The sequence below is a fragment of the Salvelinus alpinus genome, chromosome 17, assembly GCF_045679555.1.
Source record: "Salvelinus alpinus chromosome 17, SLU_Salpinus.1, whole genome shotgun sequence".
In the NCBI taxonomy this organism is placed as follows: domain Eukaryota; kingdom Metazoa; phylum Chordata; class Actinopteri; order Salmoniformes; family Salmonidae; genus Salvelinus; species Salvelinus alpinus.
Window position 1 is genome coordinate 16236873 of NC_092102.1, and position 18519 is coordinate 16255391.

The 18519-nt window shown below is 40.0% G+C and overlaps 2 protein-coding genes across 2 annotated transcripts in view; both read left to right on the forward strand.

Annotated features, from left to right (window-relative positions):
* The first annotated feature begins 768 nt into the window (after positions 1–768).
* On the forward strand, positions 769–3490 carry LOC139542297 (peptidase inhibitor R3HDML-like). Its single transcript, XM_071347546.1, has 6 exons — positions 769–881; positions 1580–1915; positions 2284–2402; positions 2554–2656; positions 2881–2996; positions 3235–3490. Exons 2-6 carry the CDS (start codon positions 1595–1597, stop codon positions 3374–3376), a joined length of 801 nt encoding a protein of 266 aa, XP_071203647.1. The 5' UTR covers positions 769–881; positions 1580–1594; the 3' UTR covers positions 3377–3490.
* A 2213-nt stretch (positions 3491–5703) lies between these two features.
* The window catches only part of LOC139542296 (hepatocyte nuclear factor 4-alpha-like), a 30057-nt gene continuing 17241 nt past the window's right edge, over positions 5704–18519 (forward strand). Inside the window, exon 1 of the mRNA XM_071347542.1 lies at positions 5704–5804. Coding sequence (XP_071203643.1) covers positions 5750–5804 — 55 coding nt within the window. The 5' untranslated portion in view covers positions 5704–5749. The remainder of the gene's footprint in view (positions 5805–18519) is intronic.

The window sequence follows — 18519 nt, forward strand, 5'->3', positions numbered from 1 at the left end:
ACAGTTGGTGCTGTGTACCTTGGCAGTGCCATGGTAGTCGAGAGGTACAGTATATTACAAATGGCAGAGGTTCTAGGAACCTTCATGCCTGGAATCCACTAGGACAGCTGGACATGAACGCTGACTCCACAGTGTCAGGCACTTTCAAAATGGGACCTTTTAATGCTTAATATGCATTCTTCTCTCCTTTCATTCCCTGGAGGCATGCTTCTTATTTATTTAAATGTTTTATTGTGTTTTATTTAATCAACTTGGGGATAACTGTGGAGATAGAGGGGCAGCCAAAGCATGTGCTCTACGATTACAAACAGCTCTTTAGGCAGACCTAAGCACTCAAATGAAATATCACTCAAATGTCCCAACCCCCAAATTCTTTTGATGGAAAACTCTCATTGTATAGTTGATTTAAAAAAAATCTTTATTATTCAGGGATAAAAAAAATCCAAGTAATATTAGCCATTAAGAAAATACAAGAGAACAAGAGATATTCATGTGCAATGAATTCTATAGAAACAGAATATATAAATATTTATACAGTATTTCAATGATTACTAGAAAATCTTTCTTGTGTTTGTTACAGGGCTTGGAAGCCAGTGCAGTGAGTTTTCATAATGAGTGTATTAACATATATCAAATTGTTTTCTGGCCCCTGGGTAGAAACCCTCTGTGAGAGAAAAAAAAGAAGAGGGAGAAGACAGGAGGGCTTGTGAGTGCGTCAGATACCCTGTGAGAGAGTTGGCCCAGTTAAACTTCCCTGCCACATATGTCAAACGGTCTTGTTTGCAAAGGCTAGTGTTTAAGTGTGGATCTGCTGAGCTTCTCATCTCCTAGCTGGCTGCTTTACTCTGCTCTACTCTGCTGGGCTTGAATAACTGATAAAGGTATGTACTGTCTGGGTCAGGGGCATTGCTGCTTTGTGTGCATGGGATTTGTATTTATTAAATATAATAGAGACCGTGATAAATGTGAGATTAATTAAGCAATAAGAATGGTAATTGTACATTTTCATTGATGCTAGTAGAGAATATTACATTTATAACTTTCCATTGTGAATTAGAATGTCAAATTAAATAATTATATTGATTACAGATACTTGTGTAAAAATATTGTTTCAGCTATAGGCTTCCTATAATTTGTCACAGTTTAGGTATGACTATGTGTGTTAAAATTAATAAGTTTCATGATAACATTCTGACTGTACAATTTACATATTAATTAAATATTGATATTTATTTGGATATATTATATTGTCACTGTATAAGGTTTTTGCTATCAGTATCTACTGTATATTTTTTGCCTAACTACAAACAAACTACAGTTAAGAATGTAACATTTGTATTCTCTTGACCTCCTCTGTAAACTTGATTCTGACTTATAATCATGAATTAATTAATTATACATTGATAAGTATGTTCATAGAGTTCAGACAGCACCTTGCACAGGAATTAGAAACATGACTTAATAGAAGCTTTCTCGCCAATAATTGTTGCTCTTTTGACTCCTAATATAGTAGCTTATGACAGTTTCTAAAAAATATATATTTATTCAACATGCTTTCCCTCCTCTCCCCACTCAACAGAAGTCTACTAGAACCATGTGCTGTCAGAACCCCATCCAGAGGGTAGAGATGGGTGCTGCTCAGCTCCTCTTCGCTGCCATCTTCTGGTCAATGCCTTACACTGGAGCTGCTGCTGTGCTGTCTCTGTCCAAATCCAACCAGACAGACATTCTCCAACTAACTAGGCCTGCCTTCGAGGCAGAGTCTGACTGGAGTAATCTGAATCTTACTAGCATCCACGTGCCTCGTAGCCGAAGGAGGAGAGCCATCTCCTCCAGAGAAATGAATGCCTTGTTGGATTATCACAACCGTGTCCGCTCCCAGGTCTCCCCTCAAGCTGCCAACATGGAGATCATGGTGAGGCCCCTACATCTACTGTACCAGGGCAGGAAAACAAGGGACTGACGCATGACTGACTGACACATGCTAAGGCAGGGCTTACTAACACTCAATCAAATCTGAAACATAACTTTGGTGTTTTTGCTCTACACTAGAGTTAGATTTGACATTTTTGAAATATTTTTTGTCGATGTTTAATCACGTATATTTATTGAATAACTCAAGTGTCGCGTAAGTATGTACACACAAGTAAAACAATGTGGTGAAGAGACGCTAGATAGATAGGACCAGCGGACATCTGTAAAGCCTTCCTCATGCTAGGGGCAGGGTTAATGAGTTTTTATATTTGAGAGGTGTTGAACTGCTGCTCTCTCTCCATGATTTAGGTGTGGGATGGGAAACTGGCAAAATCAGCAGATTCCTGGGCCTCCCGCTGCATATGGGATCATGGACCCTCACAGACCATGAGATATATGGGCCAAAACCTGTCCATCAACTCTGGCAGGTACTTTTGAACTGTCCCTCTTCTTTCCATGTTGCTTATGTGAATGTTTGGTTCAACAATGACTGCCTAAAGAACACTTACTGTATATCTGGTCAAATATGAAGTAGGTTGGTATTTTATGAAAATCCAAAATGTCTCTTTCTTCTCCTAGATACCGATCAGTCATTGAGCTGGTGAGGTCCTGGCAGGATGAGAAAAACTCCTTCTCCTACCCCAACACATGCAGTGGACCAGTTTGTTCCCACTATACACAGGTGTGTGGCTTAGATATTGTACTAAATGTGAATGTATTGACTGGGATGTGTTCTATCCATAGTCTTCTATTTACAGAAGATAAGTACTGTACTGGTATAGTTGATATTTGTATTGGTAAGAAATTGGGTGACTGTGTGTGAGAACTTGTCTGCAATTAATCATGTTGACCATGAGATCTACAGATTGCATCAACAAATTGATACATTGCATCTTTCTGTTTCAGATGGTATGGGCCAATACCAACAGGATGGGATGTGCCATCAACAAGTGCTCAAACATGAACGTGTATGGGAGCTCTTGGAGAACAGCAGTGTTCCTGGTTTGCAACTACTCTATCAAGTAAGTCATGTACACACAAATCCTTCTCTGTTCATAGAAAGAGCAAGCTGTCTTGTTATAATGAACACAAAAAAAGCCAAATCTATAGTATATACCCACTATAGATTAATACGTTTCTTTTTCAATGTACAAGCTATATTCATCAGAACCTTATATTGAAGTGAATATTCTTTAATAATAAAAGGAAACAAACAAACACACAAGATCAGTAGTTAACCACGTTTTATTGCTCTTCCAGAGGGAACTGGGTTGGAGAGGCTCCCTACAAGAGTGGCAAACCATGCTCTGCTTGTCCATCAAAATATGGAGGTTCGTGTAACAGAAACCAGTGTTCCTCCGCTGGTTCAAAAGCCAAAGCCAAGAAACGGAAAAGATATTAAAACATTTTGGCCGTCAGTCACATTTTCCCTGTTTTAATGGAAGACTTTAAATAATTAACTGTTTCTGTTGAACCATTCCATTGATCTCATAAAATAACAACTGCAAGAGAAGATGTGTGAGAATTTCTAAATAATAATAGTAATTTAAAAAAACAATAACTGGTTTTGCAAAGTTGGAAGTAACTAAAAATTACAAAAAAGTTTCTGTGATTAAATTACAGTACCACTATTTTTGTGTTAATTATTAACAAATGTTTGATGCACCACCCACTGGATGGTTAGGCAAGGTCGTCCCCCCCCGTTCCCCCCCCCCCCCCCCTTGGTCATGATGATGTCAATTCTCTCCTCTGCATGGAAATAAGCCTAATTATAAGCCTAAGGAACTTAAATCTACATAAACTCTTGGGTTGCAAAGCTCCATTTGGGGCCAGGACATACAGAACCCAACTACCTAAAACCGGAAGGGAATTATGTTGTATTAATTTGATTATGTCCTTTATTGAAAATGTTGAGAAGATGAGTTCAATATATTTGTAGGTCTATGCCAAAGTGTTTGATAAGTCCACAAACTGTTTGCACTGGTTGATTATTTGGCTCGAGTGACATTTTGCGAAGCTATTTGTATTGAAAATTAAGCACTTTTATAGTTCACTGTTTGCTATTTGTTTTTTATTGTATAATACATATGTTTACTGTAAATTTAGAGACGTAGATCATTTTTGTTATTTGTTCTGTTGTAGACCAATTATCTTTCATAACATTGTAATTCACTTATTACAGGTCATGATTGGCTTGAAAATGACAACACTGTCAAGCGTTCTTTGAATAAAAAAGAAAGGAGTTTAACTCAGTAGTGGGTGTTTTAATAAACCTTACAATTCCAAGGTGCTATTTCACCTATGTCTGTCTTAAAAGGAGGACTTCAAGAGACAACTACTTTTAATAGATTTTCTTCTAATTATCTTTGGGTGGGCGTTTGTTACTAGCAACAGCCAATCAATCCCATCTTACATTTACAGTTGTAAGATGTCAATTCATGTACAGTCTATTAATGTACGCATTAGAGCGTAGATATTATCAAATGGACACAGTGACAGGCTATATTGTGCATATTCTCTCAAATGGCTCCAGGCCTGCATCTGTGCTTATTTAACTAGGAGGCCAAGGGAGGCTAGGGGGATCTGCTCTGCTGTCATGTTTTTCCACCTCATTGATTCTCCATATTCATCCGGAGAGAGAGTCCATCTATGCTATAAAACTGGACTAATGAGGCTTTTATGGTCAGAATTATTGGGATATCTGCGCAATGGACACTCCCGGAACTATACAATTCAATTTGTTCATATCCATTAACAATGAGAGACTGGGAGGCAAATATAAAGTGATTTGTATATTTTATTTAATGGCCACAATGGTTCATATTAATACAAAATATTCTACCTTGTAGTATGTGTCACAAATGTAAGTTTGATGAAAATGCACTGCATGCCTCATTCCTCTTTACATGTTCATGCTCGTAAAATATTTTTGAGTGAAACTTTATGACACCTAATCAATCAAAAAATATTTCAATGTTTTCAGAGGATATCTGATTCCGTGGGAAAACTCCTTTTCAGGACAGCAACATGGGAAACTCCTTTTCAGGACAGCATCTGACCCATACATGCGACCAAAAGTGAAAGTTCCCACAAGGAAAACAAATGCGCTAATTTGTAATAATATCAGTGTGAGACCTGTATATGTTGTCACCTTGCTGCCATCCACAGGGATATTTGTATCAAACTGTATTTGTCTAGTGTTTGTCTGTGCATTGCATAACCTGGACGGATTATTTGTTTTTTCAACCAAAACATTAACTTCATTCACACTCAGCGTCTGAGGTGGGGAGGTAACACCCTCTGTACATGCTCCAATCCAGCTTTCTCTTTCATGTCCCTCTCTCCGCCTTCCCCCTTTCTCGCCGTGGTTGAACAAATGCAGTCTCCCATTCTTCCTTCCTTCCTTTACTCAATGCACACTAATAAAATGTTTGGATATTGAATATAGAAAGAAATACATAACTTGTCTACAGACCGTATTTGAGCTTCTATCATCTAGTTGCTATAGCGACAGCTGCCTGTCATATAGATCTGGTCTCTATACGAGCCTGGTTACTGTTTAACCTCTCCACCCACATTTGCCCAGATTAGGAAAATCAATAAGATAACAGCTAGGAGTACCTACCTACCTACGGCTGGGGCCTTACCTTGCATCAACACTACCTTTCTCACTATAACGCAGGCGGGCGCTAACTTCCATATTTGAAATCCTAGAACTTTAGGAATACAGGAGAAAAAGAAAGACACATTTGAAAGAAACAGGGGGAGGAGAGAGATGGTCAATGTAAACTCACAAGTCAGTACAAGCATGGAGATTCCATTCGCTGATGGTGAGTACACAGTTTCTTTTATCATCTCACGGTTTCGGTGCGTATGGTGGAGCTCACACCAGCTGTTGACTTTGTTTAAACTGTGGTTGGCAATACACACTGCAGAGGGCTTCTCTTCTGGCAGGCAGGTCCATTCAATGTAGAAAATAGCGTCGTCATTTTTGTCTGTGTTTTTGACACGACTGCAATCAAGGAGGTGTGGAGAAGATATGAAGGTTGTTAAAAAGGGCCCCACAATAAGCTGAGACTGACGGATGAGACTCCATTCAGACTGATATGAACCTGGGAAGTCAAAGCTTTGAAGAGTAGAATAATACGATTTAAGGTCCAATATAGGCAGTGGGTAGTATTTGATGAATGGAAAAGACCGAGTCAGAGTGAATCAGGATGGAATCATAGCCAGGATAGTAGAAAGGTGTGAAGAAGAGCGGCCTGAAACGCTGGGCTTTCACCTGAAAAACACATGGGAACCAACTGGGTAAAACTGGAAAAGCATCCAACCACATCAGCAACCTCTGATCCAATTACACTAAAGTTGCCAAAACATGCCTTTTCAGGAGTGTACTGTGTAAATAGCTTGGGGTTGGTTTTCATTATGTCATTCACCACACATGGTATGATTTACATATGAGTCTGGGAGATGTAAAACTCCCCAACCAAACTAGGGATATTAGTCGTCCTAAGAAGGGCACACTAGAGTAGCGTCATTGTTTAATTCAAAACTGTTGGGTTCTTTCTGGTTTTATTATACTGTATATCTTTATACTATGTTTCTTTGTGCAGACATAAAAATGCTGCAAATCACAATGTCACAAGGTCACTCCTCCTAATTTGAGATAGTGCTGACATAATGTCTCATGCATCAGGAGACTTAATAATACTGACATTAGTACGTCACAGCCATGACCTGCAGTTATGAGGTTTTGTCCCTGGACATTACCTGGGCTGCACCATATTCCCTTACAGCAGTGTCATCAACCTTTTCTTGCCCAGGGACCCCCGCCCAGGCAAACCTGCGACCCAGGGACTCCCATCTTGTTTGCAAAGCATGTTTTTTTTCTTCAAATCTTGTCTTATCACCGGGTGAATTATAATGGCATGGAAAAGTAATCAACATTTCAAAATTAATAGATTTGGTAGATAGTTTTTCATGATTTTGACCTCCCCACATTCTAATTGGAAGAAGTGTAAACTCTAAGATCGCCTATACTAGAAAGGTAACGTGAAACTAGGGCTGTGACAATAATGGAATTTTGGGTAATGATGAATTGTCATGCAAATGAACAGTTTTTGGCATAATTGTCTTCTTTAAAAAAATATTTTGAGCTTGTAATGCATCATAATGCATATTTGAAAGACATACCTACTGAATACAACAACGACATACAGTACTTAATTAATACAACACAGCTTTGGTTACACCCGTCTCAAAAGGTTTTGACCGCTTAGAACTTTTGGAAAGGAGGCTTCTCCTCCCAACCGTGCCGTTCTGCTCGTAAAATGATTACCAACTTCATGTAAAAATGAAAAACTGCTATAAATACTTGAATATAAAGTTTAAACCCCCCTTCTCCTAAAATGAATGTATTAAGATGATTATGATGACTATTATACAATAATTGTGCCAGCCCTACTACAAACACATTCGCATATAGCAGCTGTTAAGCTTGTTTTAAACAATGGTTAGCAATGTGTTGGCAAAAATGTACTGCATCATGAAGGGGCCTCGGCCTACAGTCTGGATTCAGACCTACAGTACCAGTCAAACGTTTGGACACACCCACTCATTCAAGGGTTTTTCTTAATTTTTACAATTTCTACATTGTAGAATATTAGTGAAGACATCAAAACTATGAAATAACACATATGGAATCATGTAGTAACCAAAAAAAAGTGTTCAATGAATGAAAATACACTAACATTCAAAAGTTTGGGGCCACTTAGAAATGTCCTTGTTTTTGAAAGAAAAGCAAAAACAATTGTCCAATAAAATAAAATAAAACTGATCAGAAATACAGTGTAGACATTGTTAATGTTGTAAATGACTATTATAGCTGGAAACGGCAGATTTTTAATGGAATATCTACATAGGCGTACAGAGGCCCATTATCAGCAACCATCACTCCTGTGTTCCAATGGCACGTTGTGTTAGCTAATCCAAGTTTATAATTTTAAAAGGCTAATTAATCATTAGAAAACCCTTTTGCAATTATGTTAGCACAGCTGAAAACGGTTGTGTTAATTAAAGAAGCAATAAAACTGGCCTTCTTTAGACTAGGTGAGTATCTGGAGCATCATCATTTGTGGGTTTGATTACAGGCTCAAAATGGCCAGAAACAAAGATATTTCTTCTGAAACTTGTCAGTCTATTCTTGTTCTGGGAAATGAAGGCTATTCCATGGGAGAAATTTCCAAGAAACTGAAGATCTCATACAACGCTGTGTACTACTCCCTTCACAGAACAGGGCAAATTGGCTCTAATCAGAATAGAAAGAGGAGTGGGAGGCCCCGGTGCACAACTGAGCAAGAGGACAAATAAATACATTAGAGTGTCTAGTTTGAGAAACAGACGCCTCACAAGTCCTCAACTGGCAGCTTCATTAAATAGTACCCGCAAAACACCAGCCTCAACGTCAACAGTGAAGAGGTGACTCCGGGATGCTGGCCTTCTAGTCAGAGTTGCAAAGAAGTAGTCATATCTCAGACTGGCCAATGAAAAGAAAAGATTAAGATGGGCAAAATAACACAGACACTGGACAGAGGAAGATTCGGAAAAAAAGTGTTATGGACAAACAAACCTACTGTAAGTTTGAGATGTTCGGATCAGAAAGAAGAACATTCGTGAGATGCAGAAAAAATGAAAAGATGCTGGAGGAGTGCTTGACGCCATCTGTCAAGCGTGATGGAGGCAATGTGATGGTCTGGGGGTACTTTGGTGGTGGTAAAGTGGGAGATTTGTACAGGGTAAAAGGGATCTTGAAGAAGGAAGGCTATCACTCCAGTTTACAAAGCCATGCCATACCCTGTGGACGGCGCTTAATTGGAGCCAATTTCCTCCTACAACAGGACAATTACCCAAAGCACAGCTCCAAACGATGCAAGAACTATTTAGGGAAGAAGCAGTCAGCTGGTATTCTGTCTATAATGGAGTGGCGAGCACAGTCACCGGATCTCAACCCTATTGAGCTGTTGTGGGAGCAGCTTGACCGTATGGTACGTAAGAAGTGCCCATCAAGCCAATCCAACTTGTGGGAGGTGCTTCAGGAAGCATGGGGTGAAATCTCTTCAGATTACGTCAACAAATTGACAACTTGAATGCCAAAGGTCTGCAAGGCTGTAATTGCTGCAAATGGAGGATTCTTTGACGAAAGCAAAGTTTGAGGGACACAATTATTATTTCAATTAAAAATCATTATTTCTAACCTTGTCAACGTCTTGACTATATTTCCTATTCATTTTGCAACTCATTTCATGTATGTTTTCATGGAAAACAAGGACATTTATAAGTGACCCCAAACTTTTGAACGGTAGTGTATATTCTAAATAAATCACTGACAGTGTCACCAGCAAAGCACCCCCACACCATCACACCTCCTCCTCCATGCTTCACGGTGGGAACCACACATGCGGCGATCATCTGTTCACCTACTCTGCATCTCACAAAGACAAGGAGGTCGGAATAATTTTTTTATTTAAATTTGGACTCATCAGACCAAAGGACAGATTTCCACTGGTCTAATGTCCATTGCTCATGTTTACTGGCCCAAGCAAGTCTCTTCTAATTATTATTGGTGTCCTTTAATAGTGTTTCTTTGCAGCAATTTGACCTGATTCACAGTCTTCTCTGAATAGTTGATGTTGAGATGCATCTGTTACTTGAACTCTCTACTTATTTGGGCTTCAATTTCTAAGGCTGTTACTTCTAATGAACTTATCCTCCCTTAGTTAACTAAGCAAGTCAGTTAAGAACAAATTTCTATTTACAATGACGGCCTACCCCGGCCAAACCCAGACGACACTGAGCCAATGGTGCGCCGCCCTATGGGACTCCCAAGCCCGGCCAGATGTGATTCAGCCTGGATTTGAACCAGGGACTGTAGTGATGCCTTTTGCACTGAGATAGACTGCTGCGCCACTCGGGAGTCCAGTTGTTACAACTGCACTTGAAGAGTGCACTTGAAGAAACTTTCAAATTTCTTGAACTGTTCCACATTGACTGAACTTCATGTCTTACGGTAATGATGAACTGTCGTTTCTCTTTACTTATTTGAGCTAATCTTGCCATAATATGGACTTGGTCTTTTACCAAATAGGGCTATCTTCTGTATACCACCCGTACTTTGTCACAACACAACTGATTGGCTCAAACGCATTAAGAAGGAAATTACACAAATTCACTTTTATCAAGGCACACCTGTTAATTGTAATGCACTCCAGGTGACTACCTCATGAAGCTGGTTGAGAGAATGCCAAGAGTGTGCAAAGGTGTCATTAAGGCAAAGAGTGGCTACGTTTAAGAATTTGTTTAACACTTTTCTGGTTTCTACATGATTCCATGTGTGTTATTTCATAGTTTTGATGTCTTCACTATTATTTTACAATGTAGAAAATAGTAAAAATAAATAAAAACCCTTGAATGAGTAGGTGTGTCCAAACTTTTGACTGGTACTGTATATATACAGTGCCATCAGAAAGTATTCATACCCCTTGACTTATTTCACATTTTGCTACAGCCTGAATTCCAAATGGATTCAATATATTTATTTTGTGACCCATCAACACACAATACCCTATAATGACAAGTTGAACATTTCAATTGGACCTTTATTTAACTAGGCAAGTCAGTTAAGAACAAATTCTTATTTACAATGACAGCCTACCAGGGAACAGTGGGTTAACTGCCTTGCTCAGGAGCAGAACGACAGATTTTTACCTTGTCAGCTTGGGGATTCAATCCAGCAACCTTTTGGTTACTGGCCCAACACTCTAACCACTAGGCCACCTGCCTCCCCTAACATGTTTATAGAAACATTCGCATTTTTTTTTTTTATGAAATACCAAAATATCTCATTAACATAAGTATTCAAACCCCTGAGTCAATACATGTGAGAATAACCTTTGGCAGCGATTATAGCTTTGAGTCTTTCTGGACGAGTCTCTAAAAGCTTTGCATACCTGGACTGTAAAATATTTAGGAACATTTACTGTCATCTTGGTAAGCAACTCCAGTGTATATTTGGTGTTGTCTTTTAGGTTATTGTCCTGCTGAAAGGTGAATTTGTCTCCCAGTGTCTGTTGGAAAGCAGACTGAACCATGTTTCCCTCTAGAATTTTGCCTGTGCTTAGCTCTATTCCATTTATTTTTATCATAAAAAAAACTTCCTAGTCCTTGCCAATGACAAGTATACTCATAATATGACGCAGTCACCACCATGCTTGAAACTATGAAGAGTAGTACTCGGTGATGCGTTGTGTTGGATTTGCCCCAAACATAACGCTTTGTATTCAGGACATAAAGTATATTTCTTTGCCACATTTTTTGCAGTTTTACTTTAGTGCCTTATTGTAAACAGGATGCATGTTTTGTAATATTTTTATTCTGTGCAGACTTCCTTCTTTTCACTCTGTCATTTATGTTAGTATTATTGAGTACCTACAATGTTGTTGATCCATCCTCAGTTTTCTCCTATCACAGCCATTAAACTCTGTAACTGTTTTAAAGTCACCAATGGCCTCATGTTGAAATCCCTGAGTGGTTTCCTTCTTCTCCAGCAACTGAGTTAGGAAGGACGCCTGTATCTTTGTAGTGACTGGGTGTATTGATACACCATCCAAAGTGTAATTAATAACTTCACCACGCTCAAAGTGTCAGATTTTTTAAAAATGTACCCATATACCAATAGGTACCCTTCTTTACAAGGCTTTTGAAAACCTCCCTGGTCTTTGTGGTTGAATCTGTGTTTGAAATTCACTGCTCGACTGAGGTACGTTACAGATAAGCGTATGTGTGGGGTACAGAGATGAGGTAGTCATTCAAAAATCAAGGTAAGGCACAGTGGTCTAAGTGGCACAGTGGTCTAAGGCACTGAATTTCAGTGCTATCTGTGCCACTAGAGATCCTGGTTCAAGTCCAGGCTCTATCGCAGCCGGCCCTGACTGGGAGACCCACGGGGCGGTGCACAATTGGCCCAGCGTCGTCTGGGTTAGGGGAGGGTTTGGCTGGCAGGGATGTTCTGTTCCATTGCGCTCTAGCGACTCCTGTGGCAGACTGGGTGCAATGCATGCTGACACGGTCGCCAGGTGTACAGTGTTTCCTCCGACACATTGGTGCTTCTGAGTTAAGTGGGTATCATGTCAAGAAGCTGTGCGGCTTGGCTGGGTTGTGTTTTGCAGGACGCATGGCTCTCAACCATCGCCTCTCCTGAGTCTGTACGGGAGTTGCAGCAATGAGACAAGACTTTAACTACCAATTGGATCCCACTAAATTGGGGCAAAAAAATATTTTAATAAAATAAAAAAAATCAAGGTAAACCCTATAATGGCACAAAGAGTGAGTCCATACAACTTATTATGTGACTTGTTAAGCAAATGTTTCATGCAGCGCGATACATCTCCTTCGCATAGAGTTGATCAAGCTGTTGATTGTGGCCTGTGGAATGTTGTCCCTCTCCTCTTCAATGGCTGTGCGAAGTTGCTGGATATTGGCAGGAACTGGAACACACTGTCATAAACGTCGATCCAGAGCATCCCAAACGTGCTCAATTGGTGACATGTCTGGTGAGTATGCAAGCCATGGAAGAACTAGGATATTTTCAGCTTCCAGGAATTGTGTACATATCCTTGCGACATGGGGTTGTGCATGATCACGCCGAAACATGAGTTGATGGTGGTGGATGAATGGCACAACAATGGGCCTCAGGATCTTGTCATGTTATCTCTGTGCATTCAAATTGCCATCGATAAAAATGCAATTGTGTTCATTGTCCGTAACTTATGCCTGCTCATACCATAACCCCACTTCCACCATGGGGCACTCTGTTCACAATGTTGACATCAGCAAAACGTTCGCCCATATGCCTGCCATCTGCCTGATACAGTTGAAACCGGTTCATCTGTGAAGAGCACACTTCTCTAGCGTGACAGTGGCCATCGAAGGTGAGCATTTGCCCACTTAAGTAGGTTACGACGCCAAACTGCAGTCAGCTCAAGACCCTGGTCAGAATGATGAGCATGCAGATGAGCTTCCCTGAGACAGTTTCTGACTATTTGTGCAGACATTTTTCGGTTGTGCAAACCCACAGTTTCATCAGCTGTCCGGCTGGCTGGTCTCAGACGATCCCACAGGTGAAGAAGCCAGATGTGGAGGTCCTGGGCTGGCATGGTTACACGTGGTCTGCGGTTGTGATGCCGGTTGGATGTACTGTTAAATTATCTAAAATGACATTGGAGGCGGCTTATGGTAGAGAAATGAACATCCAATTATCTGGAAAGAGCTCTGGTGGACATTCCTGCAGTCAGCATGCCAATTGCACGCCTCAAAACTTGAGACATCTGTGGCATTGTGTTGTGTAATAAAACTGCACATTTATAGTGGCCTTTTATTTCCCCCAGCACAAGGCTCACCTGTGTAATGATCATGCTGTTTAATCAACTTCTTGATATGCCACACCTGTCAGGTGGAAGGGTTATCTTGGCAATGGAGAAATGCTCACTAACAAGGATGTAAACAAATTTGTGCACCACATTTGAGAGAAATAAGCTTTTTGTGCGTATGGAACAATTCTGGGATCTTTTATTTCAGCACATGAAACATGGGACCAACACTTTACATGTTGCGTTTATATTTTTGTTCAGTATATTTAGGCTTGCCATAACAAAGGGGTTGAATTCTTATTGACTCAAGACATTTCAGATTTTCATTTTTAATTAATTTGTAATAATTTCGACAAACAATTCTACTTTGACATTATGGGGTATTGTGTGTAGGCCAATGATACAAAATCTACATTTAATCCATTTTAAATTCAGGCTGTAACACAACAAAATGTGGAAAAAGTCAATAATAATATATACTGTATATATTCACGGACCCCCAGCAGTACCTCGACCCCTGGTTGAATACCCCTACCTTACAGTATACAGTTCATTACTTTTGACCAGAGTTAGTGCACTATATAGGGAATAGGGTGCCAAATCAGAAGCACTATCAGCCATCCTGGGATGTGACTTTTGACAATAACATCTGTTTTCCTGGACTTGGACAGGAGTGATCTGCCATTTGAGATGGAAGGCTATGCCATTATTTATTAACAGTTTATTACACACATAGAGTAAATACAACAATGCTAAAAGCAGTGCAATGATCAAACCGAGAAGTGAATCTACATAGATGTTCCTGTTATTGAACTGAGTTAAGGAGATACGTCTATAATAAATCTGTGATACGTCTGCGTCTCTATGGGGTTGGACAGAACTAGTCCCTCCTCAACAGTAATATCAACACTATAAACAATTATCAACAGCCACATAACAATAATAAACAGCTAAAATTGAGGGTTTTCTTGTAATTTACGATCCCTCCTCTTAAACCGATTGTACTGCTGCCTGATGCAACAAGCCACCATACGTTCAGTGTAAAATTCAAATGTATATTTCACTTAGCTTCAGGTCATATATTGAGATGAATCGCTCAACCGTCACAACTTGGACAAACTACTACTGGCGCTCTGATGCTTGCAGAATCAGTTGGCAAATGTAAACACAACAAAAGCCATAGAACAGCCCTTCAGCGAACGGATCTGTTTACCCAAAATGCTGAATGACTTTGTGGTGGGCTCTGATTGGCTGAACCAGTCAACTCTCTGCCCTATCAGTGACAGGACAAGAATGAACTAAAGCAACTCAAGTAACCCCAAACAGGCCAGCCCTCCCATTTGTTAACATATAAATAAAGTTAGTGGAATGCAATATAATTCACCTTTCTATTGCTTAGGACTGGGTGCAATCTGCAATTTCTGTATGTTTACTGTCAGTCAGAATGTAATTTAAAAAAATATGTATTTAACCTTTATTTAATAAGGTTTGGCGTACGGGCCATATATACAGTACGACCCATATACACCTTGTTGTCTGCTAGGAGGCAGTGCTTGTGAATGCTGATAGTGTCAATCACTTCAGTTTACAGTAGTACATACTGTCATCAATCAAAATGAAAAGAAATCTCTCTAACGAGAATGACAGGATGTGAATGAAGGGCTTTTGGAAAGAGACACTGGGCACAACACAGTTCTAAAGTGGAGAGTTTTCTAATCTGGAGCAGTAGACGTATGCTTTAGTTCACAGACAGACAAATCCTGTTTCTCTCTAATCATCATCTCAAAACCATCTCATTCGGCATTCTTCTGCTATTTCATGACAGCTCTCTTTGCTTGGATAGGCTACATGCTTGAACTTTTCCTCCTCATATACACTACCGTTCAAAAGTTCGGGGTCACTTTGAAATGTCCTTGTTTTTGAAAGAAAAGCACATTTTTTGTCCATTAAAATAACATCAAACTGATCAGAAATACAGTGTAGACATGATTAATGTTGTAAATGACTATCGTAGCTGGAATTGGCAGATTTTGTATGGAATATCTACATTGGCCTATAGAGGCCCATCATCAGCAACCATCACTCCTGTGTTCTAATGGCACGTTGTGTTAGCTAATCCAATTTTATAATTTTAAAAGGCTAATTGATCATTAGAAAACTCTTTTGCAATTATGTTAGCACAGCTGTAAACTGTTGTGCTGTTAATGAATTAATACAACTGGCCTTCTTTAGACTATTTGAGTATCTGAAGCATCAGCAGTTGTGGGTTCGATTACAGGCTCAAAATGGCCAGAAGCAAAGATCTTTCTTCTGAATCTCGTCAGTCTATTCTTGTTCTGAGAAATGAAGGCTATTATGAGAGAAGTTGCCAAGAAACTGAAGATCTCGTACAACGCTGTGTACTACTCCCTTCACAGAACAGCGCAAACTGGCTCTAACCAGAATAGAAAGAGGAGTGGGAGGCCCCGGTGCACAACTGAGCAAGAGGACAAGTACATTAGAGTGTATAGTTTGAGAAACAGACGCCTCACAAGTCCTCAACTGGCAGCTTCATTAAATAGTAGCCGCAAAACACCAGTCTCAACGTCAACAGTGAAGAGGTGACTCCGGGATGCTGTCCTTCTAGACAAGAGTTACAAAGAAAAAGTCATATCTCAGACTGGCCAATAAAAATAAAAGATTAAGATGGGCAAAAGAACAGAGACACTGGACAGAGGAACTCTGACCAGAAGGCCAGCATCCCAGTCACCTCTTCACTGTTGACGTTGAGACTGATGTTATTTTAATGGACCAAAAATGTGCTTTTCTTTCAAATACAAGGACATTTCTAAGTTACCCCAAACTTTTGAACAGTGGTGCATATGTTTTATTTATCCTTTATTTTTAACCATAGAAGTCAAATTGAGACTGGCATTTCTTTTTAAGACCTGGGCTCAACTCATATAATAAGTTAACACGGTCTAGATGTTTTTATTTATTTCTGTTATTTTACCTATATTTTACAAAATGAGTCTCATTGAGATTAACAATCTCTTTCACAAGAGAGACCTAGCCAAAATAGCAGCACACAAAATTACAGATACATTTACATTTAGATGTGTGTTAGTGTTAAAGCCAGGTAAGCAGATCTCCCCATTAGCAGTGTGCGTGGATGGGGGTATTACACTCCAATCAAATCTCATTGTGCCAGGCATTATAGGATTATCCCCCCCCCACACGCACACACACACGCACACGCACACACACACACACACGCACACGCACAGACTTTTCAAAAAAGTTTTCAAAAACGTTTTCCTTCCTTGTCAGGAAATTTGGGTGAATTGTTAGGACACTGGGGTCCTGATAAGGTAGAAAAACAAGTACACACACACACACACACACACACACACACACACACACACACACACACACACACACACACACACACACACACACACACACACACACACACACACACACACACACACACACACACTGGGTAAGTGGCTTAGCTTATGGCCCTACATCCCCACTGGCTACAGCCCCATAGCTTCCGTCCCTTACACACAAACTCCCACACACACTCGTGTACGGCCGGGCAGGGCCTGGGTGAGCACTGTAGTGTGCTCCCAGTGAGAGGGGAGAGAGAGGCTGATTGGTCTACGGTCTCGTCACTGGGCCTGGTCACTGTCAGGGCTCAGCTATCCACAGTCAGGAGGATGTATGGAGAGAAGCATGGAACACTGCACGGTCACCTCACCACTCCAGGTACAGTCAGGAACACATGTAACAGACAAGTATTCTGTAGTTCTACAACTGTTGTGCTATGACTGTAGTACTGTAGCACCATAACTTTCCGAATACAACCGTTCAACAGATATTGACCATATGACCTGTTACACATACTTTTACATAGCTGATGGATACAGAGAGAGGAATTTCATCAGTGCGTATGGTAGATTAACTCCACCACACAACAAGCAACTTGGCTGTTTGTTTACGTTTCAAACCATGGGACTGTGTTCCAAGAGCAGTCGAAGTAAAGCTGTGGACGGATTGCTCACAGAACGAAGATTCGTGTCGTTCGTTAGTTGAATTAACACATTCTGACTTGATCATTTTTTGCTGTGTATGAAAATGGACACATTATTGTAGGTCTGTAGTTATTGATGTGGTGATACCATATTGGTCATGTAAAAGGTAAAGTTATACAGTGTATTATTGTTGTTGTGTATCATTTTACCTTCTATGTTGAGATTATTCAAACAAAATTGGGAAAACTGCCGATTAATTAATTTGCTCTGAAAGTTGAACGTCACCCGCAAAGTTGTCTTCTTGGGCAACTATCACCTACAAAAATAATGGGATACTGCATCTTTTGTCCACAAGGTGGCACTGCAACCCAGTGATTCCCTTCTCTATTATACGGGTCAGTCTGTGACATCTACCTCATCATTAGGCCTACATTAGGCCTTCTCATCAATTACGCCTCATCTTTCAACTCCCAATAGAGTTGAACTGTTCATCAAGCTCAGTCAGTAGAATATAGGTGAAAGGGTGATGAACTGTCATAATGGGGCCAATGAGTTTGTTTGAATGTTGAGTTTATGAAAGAGGCACCAATGTCAGTTGCTGTCTAGCTTCTGATGCTACTTAGGTATTTGTTCATTTTAAAACCATTCTTGTGAAGATGAAGGATAAGGTTGAAATCCTTCTCTTATAGTATCTTGTGTTTTCTTCCTGATCATGAGGTCAAATGACTATTGATTGGTTGATGACAGAAGAAAGAACCTATTACAGCAGACAGAGATAACCGGTCACGGCAGCCGTGTGCTGACAGATAGGATTGGGCTAGGAAGAGGCAAAATGAATTCTCAGCAAAACAGCGGTTAATGATTAAAGGGCTTTATCAAGACACTGTAATTGATTTACGTGGAGCATCGCGCTAAATGTTTATTGATGCAATTGTTTACTTATTTAGTGTACAGACATGGGGCTACTTGAGTTTTCCTCTCGCATGGTGGAAAAAACAACTAGGGGTGGATGTATAAGAATATATTCCAATGGTAGTCTGTTTTAGTTTAGAAGGTTTTGCATGTAGACGGTAGTCTACATTTTATATGTAAAATCCTTGACTGTT

What these genes read in the sequence shown, in the direction of transcription:
- LOC139542297 (XM_071347546.1), top strand. Translation starts at nt 1,595, where the DNA reads ATGTGCTGTCAGAACCCCATCCAGAGGGTAGAGATGGGTGCTGCTCAG. An exon ending in CTGCCAACATGGAGATCATG is followed by an intron (nt 1,916 to 2,283) that starts GTGAGGCCCCTA and finishes TCCATGATTTAG; the next exon opens with GTGTGGGATGGGAAACTGGC. An exon ending in GTTTGCAACTACTCTATCAA is followed by an intron (nt 2,997 to 3,234) that starts GTAAGTCATGTA and finishes TTGCTCTTCCAG; the next exon opens with AGGGAACTGGGTTGGAGAGG.